The sequence below is a fragment of the Pieris brassicae genome, chromosome 5, assembly GCF_905147105.1.
Source record: "Pieris brassicae chromosome 5, ilPieBrab1.1, whole genome shotgun sequence".
Taxonomy (NCBI): domain Eukaryota; kingdom Metazoa; phylum Arthropoda; class Insecta; order Lepidoptera; family Pieridae; genus Pieris; species Pieris brassicae.
Window position 1 is genome coordinate 3,472,183 of NC_059669.1, and position 21,389 is coordinate 3,493,571.

The 21,389-nt window shown below is 31.6% G+C and overlaps 1 protein-coding gene across 2 annotated transcripts in view; it reads left to right on the top strand.

Annotated features, from left to right (window-relative positions):
* Positions 1-21,389, top strand: part of LOC123709913 (collagen alpha-1(XVIII) chain-like) — a 131,056-nt gene that overhangs the window by 91,796 nt on the left and 17,871 nt on the right. For both annotated transcript variants that reach the window (XM_045661516.1, XM_045661517.1), the window contains exons 3-6: positions 375-454; positions 3,708-4,255; positions 17,897-17,968; positions 18,447-18,497. In XM_045661516.1, the coding sequence (XP_045517472.1) occupies positions 375-454; positions 3,708-4,255; positions 17,897-17,968; positions 18,447-18,497 (751 nt within the window). The remainder of the gene's footprint in view (positions 1-374; positions 455-3,707; positions 4,256-17,896; positions 17,969-18,446; positions 18,498-21,389) is intronic.

Sequence of the window (21,389 nt, forward strand, 5' to 3'; positions counted from 1 at the left end):
TTTAAGAATGAAAAGTATTGTGAATTCATCAATTAAGCCGGTTCACTCGACCATCACCAGACTTGCAAATATTCAATTCCCTTTATATATCTTTGTATTTTTATATTTTACTGATGAATAAAATTCAGAAATACCAATGTCTAGTTTAGCCCATGGACACACTAACAATAGTATTTTTTCTTGTTTAAAATATCGCTGTACAAGATATGACGTTCTTGCTATTATAATAGTCACATATAAATTAATGTAGGCAAATATTATTGGAAACGGAATTTTGAGAGTGATAATTCAAGCTAATTAATAAGAGAATAGCTTATAGGTTTCAAAGAGGTTTATTGTTTCACATAGTGTAATATATATTTCATATATTTCAGATTGCTGTGTCTGTCGCTACTCCTACATTCAACGCACAGCTTCGGCAACGAGGGACTTTTTAGTTCAAAATATCCAAACGGTAAGTTTAGAAATAATTTATTAAGTTTATAATTTTACAATTAAAAGCATTTTTTTTGCTTACTTAGTACTTTGCTTACTTACATTATTGGTTTGATTCCTGGCAGAATTATAACTGTTTTGAAAATTTTAAACAAGGGCAAATAGGCATTTGTAAGTTTAGCACTTACTGCCGTCCATGCACCTACCTGCATCTTCTCTTAAAGTCCGTAAGATGAACGGTTCAGAAGTATACAAACACTGAAGGTTGCCTTAAAACGTCAATGAAATTAATTTATTAATTTAATTTATTTTATATATATATATATATTTAAGTAATTCCATTGTAAAGATTTTTCATACAATCCAAATCTCTTCTCACCGCATGACTCAAAATTTATTGTTAACATTTATTTTATTGCATATCAGTGTTGGCCTAGTGGCTTCAGCGTGCGACTCTCATCCCTGAGGTCGTAGGTTCGATCCCCGGCTGAGCACTAATGTATTTTCTTTTTATGTGCACATTTAACATTCGCACGAACGGTAAAGGAAAACACCGTGAGGAAACCGGTCTGCCTTAGACCCAAAAAGTCGACGGCGTGCGTCAAGCACAGAAGGCTGATAACCTACTTGCCTATTCGATTAACAAATGATCATGAAACAGATACAGAAATCTGAGGCTCAGACCTAAAAAGGTTGTAGCGCCATTGATTTATTTTTTACTGTATTTTGTTACGTTTATAAACCAATACTAACCGACCAAAGATGTTTTTTTATAAACATCAAATGCATTTGATATACTTTATATCTAATAAAACATGTTCGCCAAGTTATAAACCATATTTTTTACTAGCTTCCGTAAGCAATAACTCTTATTATACGATTCAGAGAATGTAATAGGTTTTGGGTTTAACGATGTGCTAAGGGGCGGAATTAATTTGAACTAATTAGCATAGATTATGTATTTTTATGTTATTTAATATTTTGCGACAGGCTATTGAATTTGTCTGATAATATTCTGAGTCTGTCATTAATTTAAAAAAAAAACCGAAAGAGAAAGTTATCATTTCGTGTGCTTTTCTTACTAACAAATTCTTATTATATCTGGCTAGCTACTCTAACACAAGTTCATTCTAGATCTGTGGATATTCATTTTAAATGTAAATCATGTAGATATTTATTTTTCAATTCATAAAAATGAGATTTGACAACAACGTCCAAACTCCAACATCAAAGTAGCTCCGTGGTATCAGCATACATGTGTTTGATATGATGGTGATATTTGAAAGTTATTAATCACTATGAGCGTAAGATATTTGCAGCAGCTAACTGAAAAAATCTGATGAAACGCCTGAACATATTCATGAATTCTTTACAATGTCTATTAACCATATCGATCACGATAACATTCTTACAAAAAACAACCGCATCATAATCGGTAAATTTGCTAAGACAAACTTATATTTTGGCGATAGCTGGTTACACCTAACGCAACATATTACTGTTGCCAAGGTCCTTTGACATTTTTTTACGAATAGACGCGCTTCTGAATGTGTTATTAAAAAAAAACTGCTCTTTCAGTGGTCAATGACGTACGTATAGCTCCACCGATTCATCCTTTCCCACGTATTCTACAAACTCTTACCTCACAGAGCAATCATATTACCTAATGATAACCAAAATATTACGAGCTTCGAGCTTCAAGGGTTAAGTTTTTAAATAAATCTACGAGAAATTTGTTTACAGGAAAAAGCCGAATATACACTAATTACCACGTACAAAATACTGTCACTAGATACTTTAATTACGCGCACTTCACTTACTACTTATCACTTGTCTTTACTATTCGCACTTTATCTCTTCGATGTTAATCACTCGGAATCGCACTCGAAACATTCGGTAGTTTTTGAGTTTATCGCGTTCAAACAGATACGGACACCGGGGACTTCATTATACAGTCGATAACTCGAATGTCAAGGGAACGGCAAAAAACGAGTTTTCGACTTAACAAGAACTTCGAGATACATGTGGTTTTACTGCTGAAATTTCGACTTACAAGGCGCCATTTCTAAGAGTATTTATCGAGATTTTACTATTATATTATTTTTTCGTAGTATACATGTCGCAGTAAAGTAGTTAAATCAGAGAGTTAATTGAATCTGTAGACAGTTAATTAAAGATCGATATTCAATCAAGTCGCTAAAGTTCCGTGAGACAAGTAAGTGAACGAAACGTTCCTAGGCAACAAGAAAACAAAACACGGAATTTCCAAGCTCTCAGTTCTTCACGATAACACCGAAATAACAATAACAAATGAAATAATCATGGCGGAGTCTTGTTTTACCATCTTGATTTTCATTATTAATCAACTGGCTTACGGTCAGACAGATAGTTAAACGTTTTCGATGCTTCTTTATTTAAATCAAAATGCTAGCGACTTGACTGAATATCGATCTTTAATTAACTGTCTAGAGATTCAATTAACTCTCTGATTTAACTACTTTACTGTGACATAAAGACTAACAGCTTAATAAGTTGCGCGCGTATTTGTGTATTCTGAGAAATTATCCTACCTATTAAAAGAGTTCAAAGAGGTTACACTAAAAACACTTTCCGGAAGCCCATTCCAGTTGGCCACTACTTGGTTTGGTAGTAAATTTTTCAGGGAACTATATTGAGTGAGAGTCTTCGCTCATTATATGGATTGTTACTAAGTGCTCTGACATATGTATAATGTGAATTCACTGTTACACTGCCCGTATATCCCTTCTTTACCGATGGCCTTATTTTGAACGACGATACCTATTTACTGTTCCGTTCAAAGCACTGCTAATTGTTCGCCTGAAACGAAATTCTCTATTTCGTTCTCACCCGAAGTTGGAATTGAGGTGTAAAATAATCGTTTCAAGTACGGTACCGTAGCGATTTATTGACAGAAAATGTTCGAGAAATGAACTAAAATTATCCGTATTGTTCTTTATTAAATTATATCTTGAACGAAATATTTTATATAGGTAAATTAGATTTTTATAAAGTGTTTAAGATATTAAGAAGTTTATAAAACATTTAAATAATACCTTAAGCAAAGTTACATATTACATCGTACAGTTTTACATATAATACTTAGCTTATTAACTTTCACGTGTATAAAACAAAATAAACTAGCGAATATGTAGCAATTTCATTCTAAGCCAATTTCGAAAACTTATAACGAACCTCGAAGCAATTCAAATAACACATAAAACAAGGATAAATTATACGTTTCCGTTTTTCAGATATCCCCGAATACGACTTGCTGCACGCTATCGGAGTTCCATTTAGCAATCCGAAGACCCAGTACTTCGATGAAGGCCTCGACGGTTTTCCGGCTTACGGGCTCAAGCCGGGATCTGATATTAAATCTCCGTATCGACTCTTTATGCCCGAGAAACTTTACGCTGAATTCTCTATAACAGCCACTGTACGACCGGCAAATAAGGATGGCGGATTCCTCTTTTCTGTCGTTAACCCTTTGGAAACTGTTGTCCAGTTAGGTGTACAGCTTATACCGTCTGGTCCCGGGTTGACGAATATTTCTTTGTTATATACAGATGCGAATATTTACGCCTTATCTCAAACAATCGCTTCGTTTGTGGTACCTTCGTTTTCTAAGAAGTGGACACGGTTCGCATTGAGAGTAACAAATGATAATGTTACGTTATTTCTTAATTGCTTAGAGTTTGATACGGTTGTTGTAAAGAGGAATCCGCAGGAATTAGTCTTTGATTCTGCTTCGACTTTGTATGTCGGTCAGGCGGGTCCACTCATCTCTGGAGCTTTCCATGTAAGTACCTAATTATTTCCTAAATTATTAAATAACTTTGGACTGTCATAGTATGTTGTGTTAATACATATCAGTAAGCAATACAGTACATTTTAAGATAAAATATTTCTAAGGTTACCTTTGCTAACTTAAATATATTCAAATGATAAGTAAAACTTACTTAAAATTAGTATAAGCTGTGTTAATAATTTTGGCTGATAAGATAAATATCGTTAAATATACAAACCTCACGACCAATAACTAAACCTTCACAGATTGTGTGATTTTGAAACCTAAAAAGACCGAATAAACGGAACTATCACTATCAGAACATTGTATGTACCAATTCTGGGTAAACTAATACCAATCCCTTGACGTCCATTACCATTGGAACTTTTCTATTAAGTTGAACTTATCCGAAGTTAGTATCGTTTTCCCACCAACTACTTTATGTAATTACGTGCTAACTTGTATGGGACTTTTATAATTCAATATTACCAGGGTTTGAGTTTCAAGAAAGGATTTCAAATTAGAACTGAGTTTTTTGGCAAAAATATCTGTTTTTATTCCTCAATTTTGTCGATTGGAAATAAGCGAACCTCGATTTGTATGTAATCCATAGAACAGTGTAGTGTTCTGATATGTGAAATCAGTTTTTTTTTGTTAATGTTATATTCGTATGTGGGAATGCTACAAGCCTGATCCTAGAATAATGGGAGAATTATAATGAAAATGATAAGTGAATCCTTTTAGTGACTTAATGATCACGATATAACTCGTAATGTATTCAGCATCATAAAAATAACATTCTAATAATCCGGATGATACGTAATAATATAAAATATATACATATATCTCGTATGACAAAAGAGCTTAAGAAAATTTATATATATTCGTGATGTGCGACACAATAATGTCCCATTCACAACGACATAAAAATCTATACACTCATACGTCATCCATCACACCCTATTCAGATCCCAAATATTCCCTTTTACGAAGATTCCACGTCCCAAGATTGTAAGGGATGCGTTTATCACGTGTTTTCGGAGACAAAGCTTTGCTGAATACACATATAAATAGTTTTATTGAACCTTTCTTACTTTACTATATGTGCCTACATGTATAATATAATTTGCCATCTTTTTTTATTTTTCTTTTTATTAAGGCGGATGTACTGTGCCTACGTGACTTAATATAGATTAGTACCAACACTTATACTAAATAGTCGTGTCTTGAAGAGCCTCGTTTCATTACAGTACTCAGTACCTTATAAAGACACGAATACCAAATAAGGTACAAATACTATGTAACATTTTCTATCTCTTAAGTTATATCATTATAACGCTGAAAGATACAATTAGGGATGCACTAAATATAGCAAATTTAATAGAATCAAAGTAAAGGTTTCAAATCAAAAATGGCTTTTATTTGAATTCTATTACACATTAAATATATATTTGGCGTGAACAAATGAATTTACTAAGCAGATTGTACGTCTCGAGTTTAAAGAGAAATAAAGATTGAATTGAAGTCAAAGTAAATGATGTATTTATGGAATACAATACAAGTAATTTGATAGGTAATACATTAATTGTATATTTGGCGTGAACAAATAAATATTGGCTTGTTAGCTAATGCTTTTTTTATATGTATAATTTTGTATATTACAGTAACGAAGTGTAAATAAATAAATACAGTTTCGTACTAAGAACGATGTACATTTCTACGTACAATGTACTGGAGTTTATCCTACAGTAATATTAGGTTTAATATTTTGTTAAAACTGTTACATGTAAAAAAAACTCTCGTTAGTTAAATTTAATTACACAAATTAATTGAAATTCATGTCAATCAGTCAAACCACAAATTTTTTTGCTCTAATTTCAAAATAATTATAATAATATTCCATAAAGAATACATAACCATTCAAATTTCGAATTACGGAATGTGATATGCAAATAGTATAAATAAAACTTGCGAGAAACTTTACCTGGTAACCAGCATCCAAGCGCAGTGCCAAGAAAAACAACTCGGTTCCCAACACTTCCCAAACTTCGGCCTCGTTAGCATTTTGGCTTAGATGCTGGAATTATAACTACCGCGGCAATTGAATAAGCTGTTTTAGTTTAGAAACTTGCGTGGAGAACTACCCTAGACATTTATGACAACAAAAAATATCCCTTCATCCTCCTACAAATGTTTAAACAGATTACTAATAATGACTCGCTATTAAATTTATTTGAGCTGGGAACTCAGACAGGTGCTTTGATTAAAATAGTACACTAATTTAAATTTAATGATACAATAAATTACTTAAGAATCAAGAGCGGCTTGTCCAAAGTACATCCATTCCAAGCAAATTTTTTGCTGATCTGCCGATTTAAATCTCCAATTATTGGAAATATATAAAATGACTTCGTTTAACAGTCGTCACGCTTTTAGTTTAAAAATCCTTTTGCTGTATTTGGCATGGCAACACAATATTTCGTAATTCGAAAATTCAAATACTCACGAGGAAATTCGTTGGAAAACTCGTAGTTTTTTAGCAAAAAGTATATATGAGAACAAGCGTAGTAGTTAAATATAACTTTTATTACGATTTACATATACATATTTTTTTTAAATTTTAAGCACTTTATGAAGCAGCAACTGTCATATACATTATCAGGACCATTATATGTTTAAAACCATGTTATTTATCGTTATAGATTTTTCAGCAATATTGAAACAGATTAAAGATTTTAAAATTTCCTCCAAGTAAAACTGCTCCTTCAGGCATCGACACAAGTGGATTCAGATTCAGGATATCAACGTGCATCGCGAATTATGCATTCGCTAGGGATTGAACGAGATGTCATTTGAGAGCTCTCGAGGCATCACAGACACCAAATTAGAAGTGATATTATTTTACAAATCGTACGTAAGCTTAAATAAGATATGGGGTGAATAGTAAACAGTATTTTAATATCGAAAATATGACACTGCGTTTTTATTAACAAAAGTTCTTTATCACAATGAATTTGATTTAGATTTAAAAAAATCATTACTGTATCGAAGTTTGCAATATTTTTCGGCAAGTATTTTAAATACTCAATTAAAGTATACAAAATTAAATGTAATAGCAGATACGTAACTTTCTTAATCTATCTTATAATTATCAGATTAATTTTATTAAAAATATTTTGTATATGTTTTATAACATTTTATCTTGTTAATTACGAATTATAATTTCTATATCACAAGCAAAATAAAGGTTCATGATTTTACGTAAGTACTACCAAAAGTTTAAGGAACAAACATGCGATGTGCTTCACCTTGACTAGTTAAATAATAAAAGCAGAAATCGATTTTAGTTCTGCTCAAACCAGATATTCCAGATGTTTTGAATAACATTTCATAGCTTATTAAGTCATTCTCAGAAAGCCTTTGATACGTAACCAGCACACTGATTTTCCAGTATCGTGCTGGCTCGAGCGTACAATAATATCTATTTAAATTGGGGATGAATTAAATTATTTACAACAATTTTGAATATTCTAAAAGTAAAAAAACCTTCGTTTGTTTTGATTAGCTGTCACGCAATGCGTGATGTGAACCTTTAGCTTCTTTTAAAAGCTGGTTTAGCAAGTACAACACTTTGTTTGTCTATCATGAGCAAATTATAGTACCGCAGTTATTTATAGCAAGTTAATCAGATAAAAGGTGGCCTTTAAAGCTCTTTATGGAAAGGGCCAAGGGGAAAAAGGAGAAGAGGGCGCCAAAAAAAGGTGGATAAAGGAAATAGAAGCGGTAGTAGGTAGCTGGAAGAGGCCTTTATCCACGAAGGGTTTCCGATCGACTGTACTGAAATAGCTAGAATATATCCTACAGGATATACATCCTGTAACAACATTATAAAAATAATGTATAGAATGTAAAGAATCTAAGCTATATATAAATTTTTTATGATTATAATAAACGGGTTTTCGGCTTTGGTTACATATTCATTTATTATAAATAATAATTACTTATTAATATTTTCCCGCTTTAATATTATAGTATAACATTAGTGCAAATGCGAAAGTATGTTCTTACTTATTAATTCCTATTAATGTTTATAAATATATTATTTATTATAACAGATGTAACGTTGTTAATATAACCGACTAGATCAGTGACTATTGTTTGTTTTGATTACACCGTGTGTTAAAAGGGGATGAACGTGTTAAAATCCATAAACGTGATGTTTGGGTTATTTTTACCCCATTTCGTGGGAATGTTTTGTTATTCGTTATAGAGGATTGTTGGCCTCGTAATTTCAACGTGCGACTCTCATCCCTGGGGTCGTAGAATCCCCGGCTGCACTAATGAACTTTCTATGTGCGCATTTAACACTCGATCGTGAAGGAAAACCTCGGAGCAAACCGGCATGTCTTAATTTCAAAAAGGCAGCATTTGTCATAGAAGGTTGAACACCTAAATGATCACGGAACACATACTGAAATCCGAAACCCAGACCTAAAAGATTGTAGCGCCATTGGTATGGCATAACGATAGGATCAAAATAAATAGTAGTAAATCGTAAAATATATACTCATATTCTATAGCAAATAAATATATATAAAATAATGTAGATTCAAATGATATAGAGGACAAATCTTTGCTTTTTATTTAATTTTTTCATTTATATATTTTTTATTTAGTATTGTTAATTATTTAAGGATGTCATGTGGAACATGGTGTAATGGTGGCAGCGCCTTAAAAGCATTTTGTAAAACAAAAAACTTGGCGATAAAAAAGAGTGAAGAGTTTATTGATAGTTCTTCTCATCCGTTCTACGTCCTTGATTTGACAGTAAATGTTAAATTGGAATAATTTAATATGTATTTCTTTATTGACGTTCATAAGTGTTCACTGTGTTACCTAAATGAATAAATCATTTTGAGTTTGAATGTTTATGAATGTGTGTGTATATGTTTTCATTGTATATATTTGTACACATAAAATTATCAACGTAATCGTTGTCGTAATCGTAATCGTAGATCGCAATGTAATTATTAATAAATGAATATAAGCTATTTAACAACAACTAAGCTTTAAATTAACTGTAAGGTTAAAAAGTTTCAATTCCAGGTTAAATTCTATGGTATTATTATTCTTCATCTAAATTTTAACTTGCAACGAGTAAAGTCCATTACCTTTATTGGCGTTATTTCGTTGATAAGAGAAGAGTATTGGAAGATTTTAACCGCCATTATTTCGCTAGATCCTAGTTATTTTTACGCTGTTTACCGTAAATATTTATCAAATACTTAGCGAGGTTAAACTCAGTCTAGATCCACCGGTTGTATCGCCAGCACGTAATTTTTCTGTAGTGCCAACACTGTCTATCAAATGACAGCTGTCAATGTGATACCAACTTAGTGGGGTGATGTCGCGTGTGCTGTTACCGAAAAATTATATTTAAAGAACTGATTTTGACATGTAGCAGCTTGAGGTCAGCCAATACTTAACGTGATAATCAATCTAAATTTTCTTTTTTGCCGCGTAATTTGTTTTCTAATACAGATAATACTCACAATGTTGGCAACAAATTTAAAATTGTTTTCACTCATATTTATTGACTACTAATTAAACGCACTAGTTCCTTAGTCATTCCTAAAAGGCTGGCAACGCACTTGCGACCCTTTAAATGTGAGTGTCCATCGGTATCATTTATAAAAAAACATCAATGTTAACATTAGATATACGAATCTGTCTGATTTACAGATAAATTATTTTGTCAATATGTCTGAAACATTCACAAAATACTTACTCGTATTTTAGTACTGTCAAATAACTTAAAAATTGCCTTTATAACGGAAATTTCATATAAATATTTTACATATACTGTTAGGATGTACTAAGTTTGTAGCTAATTGAGGGTATACTTATAGCTTTTTGTGCACAATCCTTGTTAGTCCTTTGAAGCCATCCCACATTACAGGGACATAATTTATGTGGAATGTATAACAGAGGAATGTGGGCTTAGGTAAGGTATTTAAGGTTAAGCCTTCGAATATTTTCTTTGAAGGGTTAATAGACAACTATGATTTTTGTTTGATGTTACGAGTGACCAAAATAGTTTAAGCAAGCAAAATTTCATTATACATAACTGCTTTTGATAGAGATAAAAAAAATTAATTACTAGGTAAGACGCAAGAGTACAATACTCAGTGTAATTCCAAATTTGATTTGCTACGAATGTTAAGAAAACTATATCAAAATGAAATAGACTCCCGGTGGTATGAGACGATTGAATTGGTGTAAGTAAGAGTATACTCGTCCCTCAAAGGCTGGCAACATACCCACTATAATGGGTGCGATGCCTGCCCTTTGGGCAAAAAAAAATTGTATAAAAAAATGAAGTCATCATTTAGATGTTTGTTTCGGAGTCTCAATGTAAGAAATAATTATGCAATTATAATGCCAAGCCGTTTGCTTGCAACTTTCTCAAAACGTTACTTATTATCATTTATTGTTAACTATTAATTTTCTTACTCTAGGATTATATATTTACCAAAAATATAACCCCCATAACTACTCACTTTGCCACTGGTCAAACATAGTAATATTTAAAAAAAACATGCAGCTTTCCGAAGCTTTAATTCTTGAAATATGAGTACGCAGAACATTGTTTCAACTTTTGGCCTTTAGTACTAATAAAGTAATTTAATATTATAAAAATGATTCTATGACGATACACCATGTGATGATGGTTGAACAATATCTGAGCGTATTTTCCTCTTTAAAAGTCTATGATTTAATACTTCTAATGTCTTATAGCCCGTATTTAACTTGATTGTTAAAGTTATCAGACGATTTATTACTATATTCAACAAAGTGACTGGCTATTGAAGCGACTAGCTAGTCGGCTATCTTTACTTGTAATTAAGTCCTGGATTAAGCAGTGAAGTAAATATTTAACGATAACTAGCCCACTGTGGTCCTTGAGATAACGAGGTCGGGAGACTGGGCGACGCCATTATATTGACTTAAATACAGCCGTTGAGACTCGAGAAATCCTCTTGTGATTGTGCCAAAAATTCACCAATTATCCGGACGCATTTTGACGCAGGTTTGCACAGTCTTGAGGAAATTTTTGTATGTATTCTAAGCGTTACGTCACAACGTAATAAACAACTACATTTTTATATAGTTTATGGTCAAATTTCGTAGTACTTAAAGTAAGATTTAGAAACGAGAAAAAGCACCTCGTCCGAGTTCAGTACATACATTTTTTTTTGGATTTTTGGATCTAGAAGGATGAAATTACTCACCTGGTGTCCGTGACTATGGTCCATATGTAGAAAATCTTGGCGTGTTCACACTATAGCAAGCAGTTCCAAAAAATAAAGCTATTAGCGAAATTTACATCCACCAGCCGTCTTTTAGTTAAAATATAAAGATTTTTTTAGATAAACAAACTTACGTTTTACATCTGGTTAGAGTGTGTTTTGTGTTTGCTTTTGTTCGCTTTGGAGTTGAGATATGGAGGAGTTCAAGTGCTAGTGCTTAGTTAAAGATTAGAGTTGGCACCTGGTAGGTTGTACTGGTGACACCAAAGCTGGTGCTCTTTTCTGTCAACGACTAAGTATCGCAATATAGCGAGGAAATGCTACCAGCATTAAAGGGACCAAACATTTAAAATTTGGTTTTCTATTAATATTTTTTTACTTTTATTATTATTACTATCTTGCTTAAGAATATTAGGACAAAATGCGTTGTAAATAGTTTCTAACAAAGCTACAAATATTTAAAAAAAAAATTTATGTTTAAGAAAACATTATTTGTTTTAAAAGCTCCGTAAAAACATTCAGAAAGCCGATACTTTTAGTGTAGCTAAGAATAGGAAAGCACTTAGATAAGACGCTAAAACTGATACGAGGCACTCTAATAGTGCGATAATTTTGAGTAAACCCGAATTATTTGTTATCTTATGTTATTAGATAAAGTAATATTGTGGTATATACGCTTCTATATATATTCTTAGATTGACCGTTTGGTATATTTTTTCAGTTGATCTGTAAAAAAAAACGTTATATAATTGACAAATTCTGATTATTTATGAAAATTTTAATAAGCCCTAAATTGTTTGACATTAATTTTGAAAGCATCTTACAGTGATAAGATCGCCCATTGCGTCGTAATTACATACTTTGGAAAACGTTTTTGTGTTGTGTAATGAATTGTGAATAATTAAACAAAAAGTTAAATACGCCACCACAATACTTTGGTTATTATTTTATAAATTAAATTCATTTATTACGTAACATTTCTAATATTATCTTCTTAAATTAAAAAAAAACGCGAAAGATTTACTTTCTAAAACGTGAAAATCAACTTTAATCCATAGAAATCTATCGCACTTGTTAATGCCACATAAAAAAGGAAAATAATCTGCCATTCCTTGAGGTCTTCGATCTGGGTCAGCATCACAGACTAGACGTCGCCAACTCGCTGGGGATATCGACTTGCTACCAGCTGATGCTACAGTACTGTCTTAGCGGGCAGACCGCTCTGCCGAAAGTAATACGCGTAAATTAAAATAATAAACAATTTATCTATGTGGACTGGATTTGGTGTTTATAATCTGTGGTTTGTGTCAGTGAATATCCCGCGCAGTAATTAAAACTTTTAAAATTCGAATGCAACTATTAATTGAAAACCTAAATATATCTTGTCTTAGATAAAGTATTACTAGCGGCATTCTCGCTGGATCGAGATACTCATGTGTTTGGGCGTCCAGTACTGCTGATCAGGTGACTGCTTATGTCCTAAAGGACATGTGCAGTAAGCTCTATGGCTCAAGAAATTCATAATTGGAACGCAATCGAACGTTTTACGAAATTCTAAAAACAAGCAACATCTTTTTTATTTATGATTCTTTATTATTTTACTATAATCTATTAAAATTACAACCAACAATAGTAAACCGCTTTAGCGCGTCAAGTGTCAAAATAATAACAAGACATGTCCACCTTTACACCGATTAACATACTGATTTTTTTCGATTATGTTAAATTGTATGAATTTATTAAGAAATTATTTTCGTGTTACACAAAGTGTTACAAATGAAATAGATTAGCAGGTATTATTATTATTTCAAAATAACATCCAAGAACGGTATGCTACAAATTTAGGCACGATCTTAATATTTTCATACGCGTGTTGCAACGCCTCAAATATTTCTTTTAATATATGTAAATCTTTAAAGTTCCTATAAGCTTATACATCATCTGTAGGAATACTAATAACAATTAAGTTAATTTTATTTATTAACACATCGATTTTTTTTAAATATCTTGCACAATTTTATCGGCTTCATATATTCAGCGTATTCCTAATACTTTCAACAGTTGCCAACAGCCTAAATTAAATAAACCAGATTCGATCTCTCAACTGTTTAAAAATAACATTTGTGTATAATCTTTATTTATAGAGTATTTATTGCATATATGCGTTCATATATGTTTTTAATAAAAACCTACTTATGTTGTATAAAAAATAAGTGGAGGGTAGTTACAAAGACATTTTTTATGCCTGAGTCATCTCAACCCTCTTTTGTTTTTATACCAAAACTAGCTATACCCTGCGGTTTCACCTGCGTGGTAATAGCCTTCCTTATAAATTGGACTATCTGGTACCCTACCAACAATCCTGTGGGTAGTTTTCAAAAGGAAATAAGTGTTGTATCACTTTTCTTAATGTCTCGCTTCCTTATCGAGCGTATATTACTCTCTGGTTATACAACATCTCTATGTTGTGAAATAATTTATATTTCATAAAGCTTCAGTAGTCATAGAGTTTATCCAATATTAACAACTATTTTAACTATCTTTGATACAAGGCATGGGCCAATTATAACACATCAATAAACCTACGCGGGTGCTGACTGATTGGCGAAGACAGAGTTGTTCCTTTCTACAGAATGACGTAGATACCAAGTTAATTACAAAATAATAAAAAAAAAATTACTGTAATTGTAACCGTAATATTAATCGTACAATTGACTTTACGACGTTACTGAAAAGACAGAATCACAATTTAATTTTTTTGAGGAACTATTAACAAACATGTTGGTAATATAATTTCCATAACAATATATTGAAGACACACTTTAGGGCATTAACTTGTTTGATAGAATATTGAAAAAAGAATGATATTTGACAGTTGAATTACACAATTTTATGATATTGGTGTCAAGATTAAAAAGTATAAAATATTGTTTTCGATAGTTTTATTTATTTATTAATTGAAATCTACAATGACTAATCATACTTCTATGAACAAAAAACAAACAAAATATGAAAGCATAATCTCTTATTTTATCGATAAATTATTATCATGTTATTGTTAATAATTGTGTTCGCTACGTATATACGTTTTTAAAAATAAGTACGAAATAATTTTTCTAAGTATCTTTCCAATGAAGATATGGCAAGCATACCTAAGACATGTTTGCTATTATCTTTTATAAGGCGTTATCTTTTGCATAAAAATAAAGGCCAGATTAGTACTTTATTGAATCCTCGTTATATGTGGTAAATATGACATTACTATTCGGAAATCAGGCACATGGGCATTGAGCCCCCATGTATTATAAGGCTCTCGTAAAGGTTTGAAATGTGCATTAAATTATTTTTCTGAAATCTGAAATTATTGTCTTTATTTTGACCATATTTAATATAGACACAGAATGTTTTGAAGCGTAGCAAGCTACTTTGTACCTAGACAAAAATGTATTTTAAAAGCTAATCAACAGTTATAAAAAAGTGCATCATGGCAATGGTGATATCGACTAAAACTAAGATGTGTATGTGTACATTACTAGTGTTAGTGCTGTTAGGGATCGGACTGGCTGTAGCATCTACGATGAAACTTTTCGATAGTGTTGAACATAAAGTGGGTAAAGCTGAGATGTATAGCCAATGGAAATCTGCACCTCGGACAGTAGAATCTGTAAGTAATTTGTTTATTACAATGTTTATATAATTCTAGGTTGTAATAGAATATGCATATCGATTTCTTTTAAAGACTTTCACTGTTAAGCTTGAAGCGTTACTTCGACAACATAGCAACAATGTCTGTTACATTGTTTTTATGTAAAGAAAACTAAAAACAACTCAATACTTTATTTGTGGAAAAGCCAAGACTTGACTCTGAATACGTGTTAATTTATAACTGTGATGTTACGTGATACCAAATATAACAATCAAGATGTTATATTTGGTATCATTTTGGTTGATCTGTTGTATAATATTTTAAAAAAATAAACATATAAATTTATTTAAGAATTGTATTATTTTTTCTGAGATCCTGTATCGTTTTGGGGCTATGAAGCCAGAAATGCATGTTTATAAGCGTAGTACCTCTTAACGATCGCCTTTCATTTCATATATCATGTATCAATCAAAGCAAAAGCCTTCTTCAATATAAATTAATGACCCGGTTAGAAATATAGCCACAATCAAACTCAAATAAAATCACTCTTTTTGCGAAAACGATTATTCTCCAGAGATTGACCAGCCTTATACAACGTTATTATAACGTATCCAGTTTATATAGACCCCTCATATAAAATGTTACTTTAAATACGCCGAGGGAAAATTACTAAGGGAATAACGAGGGAGATCTTGTTCCACTGGTTGTTGGTTACGTGATGGTGCGCTGGAAGAAAATCTTGTGACCTATAAAATTAATGGCATTCGTATGTTTTCTGAAATGGCCCGGAATGGATGGTAGCTCTTAATCTTCGAGTCCTAACTTAGCTTTATAATTTGTTCCCATTTTGCTACGTTTCTTTGTTATTTCTCAGGTTGAATGCTTTCTAACCTTTCATCAACAAATACATTGTAACGAAAACCGCATTTGCTTTCCTTAGGACGTTCCCAAGCTAAAATAATTATGAGCTATACAGTATTTGCAACCAACGCAATCTGATAACAAAGAGATTCAAATCAAACACATTCACGAGTTCGGTAAAGAATGGCCTAAGTTTATTCAAATGAAAATCACTCATGAACACCATTTATAGGTGTTCGGAACGCGCACCTGGCCGGGTTTAATTTTGTTCGATTATTTATAAAATACCTAAAATTCATTTCCAGTCACTAATATTGATTCTATACATATGAGTTAGTGCATTAGTTTTACATAGATTACGGACACTGCTTACATTGAATTACCCGTTTTATAAACAACTTACAACTGGCCACGCACTTGAGCCTTCTGGATGTGTTCAAGTTTAAGAGGTACTGCTGTCTCTTAACATCACTGAGCGTCCTGTCAGTTTGGCTTGGTTTTACTGTTACATGACAGTTTGATAATACTCACTAGATTTATAGTGTATATGAGAAAGATAGACATGCGGCAAATGAAATTTTTTTTTTGCTACAATTTTAAATTAAAAAATTCAATCATGTTTCAATGTATCCAATATGGCAACTCGTTAAAACTTAAAACGTTTTGTCCCACCATAAACCACACACACCGCGAAATATTATTTACTCAGTGGTGTCATGGAAATGGCTGGTGTAGTCCGACGTATTTTTTAATTAAAAATCTGAAATCGAAAAATTGTTTTAGACTAGGTTCACCTTTTGTTCAACGTTGATTAGTTGGAAATTTTTTCGTTATTAAACTCAACTCGCGATTCGGTGAATTTGTAATATCCATTTGCAGTTATGTGGTAAAAAATGTTTAATGTTGTTTTACTTTTGTATTACTGTGTCATTTATTGATATAATAATTGTTTAGATAAGTAAAATTTATATATTGTCGGAAAATTATTGTTATTCCATGGATATTCACATCATCATTAGCGAGTTAAGTGGGCGTCATGGAGGCATTTGCTCTGCTCTGATTGATCGCAACAATATTTCATATTTTGATTCGTTATGCAAATTATGAAACAATTAAATAATAACAATACAAATCTAATCAAATTAAATTAAAATTCTTAATAGTAATTGAAGAAATCTCAACGATTAACCAAAGCAACAATTAAAATCAACGGTCAATTGATCATATAATTTCCTGATAATCCTAGGATTCCCTGATATATTTATATACAGCGTAGTGATATTCTACGAAACATAAGTAGCTGACTTTCAGCCATAGTAAGTAAAATAAAAATATTAGGAACTGAAAATGTACAAAATTACACTAAGTAAAACGAACATTGTCAATTCCGATTTATGACAGCGATCAGCCACACAATCTCACGTCCAGCGTAAAATGGTCTTTCATGGGCGTTTATTTAGCTATAACTTCAGGATACACAGGTAGCACAGTAAACTGGTTGTTTACAAGTTGTCAAGATATGGCGCGAGTTTGTTTGAAATTTAGTGCTGTACAGTGCATACGTTGATTGACACGGGTGCGTGTGCGCATCTTTACCGGATGTTATAGCGCTACTACAGTTCATTATCATTATTTTACTTAATCTATTCTTACGATTAATGCTGTTAGCATTAAAACTTGTGTTTTCATAATTTTATTTCGTTAATAACAATTTTATTTATTTAAAAAATATTAAATACACAATATTCGTGAAGGTATCGGTCCCGTCCTCATAATATCTTGTCAGCCAAAATGCGATCAGTTTGGTTCCAAGTGTTAACATTGGTAATAATACAGGGTGCGTTTCAAGAGTTGAAGCTTTTTGGATCGCCTTCACAAGCCGAAGTACAGTGTGTGAACACATTTGAGGTAAGTCTTTTTTCATAATAATTGCTTAAACTTTTCTTTAAATAATATCATAGGATTTTAGATAGAGAGGTAGGATAGATATTTTATAAATAGGCCTGCATAGATAAATTAATATCAATAATAAAAATATATCAGAATAATAGCTTTGAACGGGAATACTACCCCTCTTTTTATCACAGGGAAAACATTTACAAAGAGATGATTTTATGTGTAACGGGCTAGTCTATTTAAATTTCATTCAAATAATATTAGTCGCACATATATAATATTAAATACAAAAAGGTCCCTAAAGCGGAGTCCAAAGGTAGCAATACAAAATTTATTTATATCCCGTGGGATTTGAAAATTCTTTTATAGGAGGACTTTTGAAGGAGACTCTTGAGAATCTTATTTAATTGCATTTGTATAAAAAAATATTACGCAATTTTATAAGTCTGACCTACTTTCATACAGATTATAATTAATTATGGTTTGACAGGATATAGGCAAAGGCGGCGAAGGAGACGAGATTTATATTGACAATTCATTGGTGATTATTATTTACTTTTTTGTTATAACTGATACTAATCCAACAAAATCCCAATAATAATATTAATAAACTTTATTGATATGACAAATTGAAGTATTTTTACATACATAATTTTCTATTTTATACCAGGCGGTAATGATCTGTCGTATCAAAATTTACCACTTAAAGACACTTCAATTCGGTTCGTAATTTATGACTTGTAGTTTTTACGCCTGGTATTTTGAAATAGGAACCAGCGGTTGGGATAAATAAACGGAATAGTATCAGTTATTGTCTTACTAACACCAATTGTGACGTCTTGATACTAATGTTATTGTTTTGCACTATTGTGTATGTTTGAAAAATAATAATATTTACTAATTTTATGACTAATATTTCACCCTCAATTTTACAGTGAAAATGCTGTTTACCTAAAACATTTATTTAAGTATTGGGGGACACAGTCACAGACACGAGAGATCACGCTCGTCACATCCGCAAGTCAAAAAAAATCGATTTTAAAAAACGAGTCATAATATGTAATTTATTTTTTTATTTTTTCCTTACTAGGGATGCCTAGAAAATATGGCTTATTAGCCCTTTGCTCCCCTAACAATTTATGTTATTCGTTTTTATTTAATGCAATGAAATCTAAATAAATTTGAATCTTACTTAATTTTGCACTGCGTTACCATGTTAATATTATCAAATTATTTATCAAACTCATACTAGAGATAACTAACTCTAGGAACAGCAAAGTAATCATTGACTAAGTACCTTAATTTCCTTGACATGTATTTCATTTACCGCAATATATATCCCGCGATATACCGCAAATATTGATTTTTATGACTGCGAAAATATAAAATAACCAATAAACAGGAGGATATAGTATCGTTGGTCGAATATGTATGTCGCAGTGAAGTTGTTCAATCAGAGAGTTAATTGAATCTATAGACAGTTAATTAAATGTCGATATCAATCAAGTCGCTAAAGTTCCCTCAGACAAGTGAGTGAACAAAACGTTTAACGAGTTTCCTAAACGTTCCTAAGCAACAAGAATAACATAACTTAACCTAACCATTTACAATAAAGCAAAACATGGAATTTCCAAGCTCTCAGTTCTACAGGATCACACCGAAATAACAAAAACAAATGAAATAATCATGGCCGAGTCTTGTTTTACCATCTTGTTTTACATTGTTAATCAACACGCTGGCTTTCGGTCAGACAGATAGTTAAACGTTTTTGACGCTGCTTTATTTAAATCAAAATGCTAGCGACTTGATTGAATATCGACATTTAATTAACTGTCTACAGATTCAATTAACTCTCTGATTTAACTACTTTACTAGGACATTTATATCATGAGGGATCGTGATTTTTATTACGATAGATTAAATTTTGCCATATGTATTTATTTATTTACTAAAGTACACCACATCTTACGTTAGGCATTTTCTATACTATAAGTTGCGGTAAAAATAAATTTCTTTCAAATTATTTCGCTTCATACTTATTCACTTAAAAATGCTGATTAGGTACGCTTTTTTAAAGCACAATGAACCCTTAAATCGGATCAGGTTGACATATAAATGGGGCTTTATTGACTCACTTAACCGCGAAATTCTTTACGATAACTCAGTGAATGAGGAATATTCATTAAATAACAATAAACATACACTCAAGGAGTTAGATTGCCTCGAGATAGACATTCTTAAGATAAGCTTAATATGACCATCTCACGTCAATGACCGCATTACTCATTGTATATACATGAAAATATAATATATATCATCCTAGTTTTGTCACAAACTTCTATAAATTTTTACTTAATTAAAAAATTCAAAAGTGTAAATTTTAACGGATATTTATTTCTACATTCAAGTATTACAATTGTGTTTGTGACACAACGACGACGATAGGGCGTTGTTAAACGATTGGTCTTGGTCAAATTGGTCCCGTAACAGGATTGACTATGAAAATGTTCAGAAAAACGATATAGATGTGTCACTGGGTTGGTTGTAGTAAATCGCTTATAAATCCAAGTTTTATTAACGTATAACATACATTATCTGTGTTTATAAAACATAGATTTTTTAGGTGTTATTTATTTTTTAAAGTTCACCACATAATACATATTCTACAGTATTCATATATCTACAGTAGGTATATATTACAAGTTTTCTTTTTAAATATAAGACAATTATGATTTTAAGACAATTTTTTTTTAATTTATCAGCCCACTACTGAATATGTCAAGCTTCGGAGACGTTTTCGTACCACACCAACATTTCTAAGAGAACCTTACGAGTATAAATCAGTTGAGTTTTCTTTTTTTTTGGAGTTTATTGGAGTTTACTCCTTAAGAAACGATTTGAGTTAAAAGGCCCGGTACGGAAATTTTATGAGGAGTAATATCAAGTGTAACACGAAAAGTTGAGGCGTTACGTAGAAAGAGACAAACATATATATCTGTAGGATTGAACGTGTAAAAGAATGATTCCATTTCATTCTCTCTAAAATTGTATTTGTATAAATTGAACACAATTATTATTGTTATTATTATTATTATTTATATTGTTTTGTAACATACTTTATGTAATACGCTTTATTGAAGTAATATAAATAATCCGAATAATTACAGATATATGTTTGTTTCTCTTATCATTTTAGCAGATGCGTTCATTTACCCTTTTTTTCTATTCGATAAATATCATAATTATCGTTCGTAAGGAGTAAACTTTAGTTTTACATATATATCGATTTTTCTATCCACGCAGACATCGAGGGCAATATCGAATATGTAATTGATAAGAATGATAAAAGCAACGATATTTTCGAGCAAATATACCCATTGGAAACCACAAAATAATTCCCGACGCCGAATCGTATTTACTTTGTCGCGAAAAT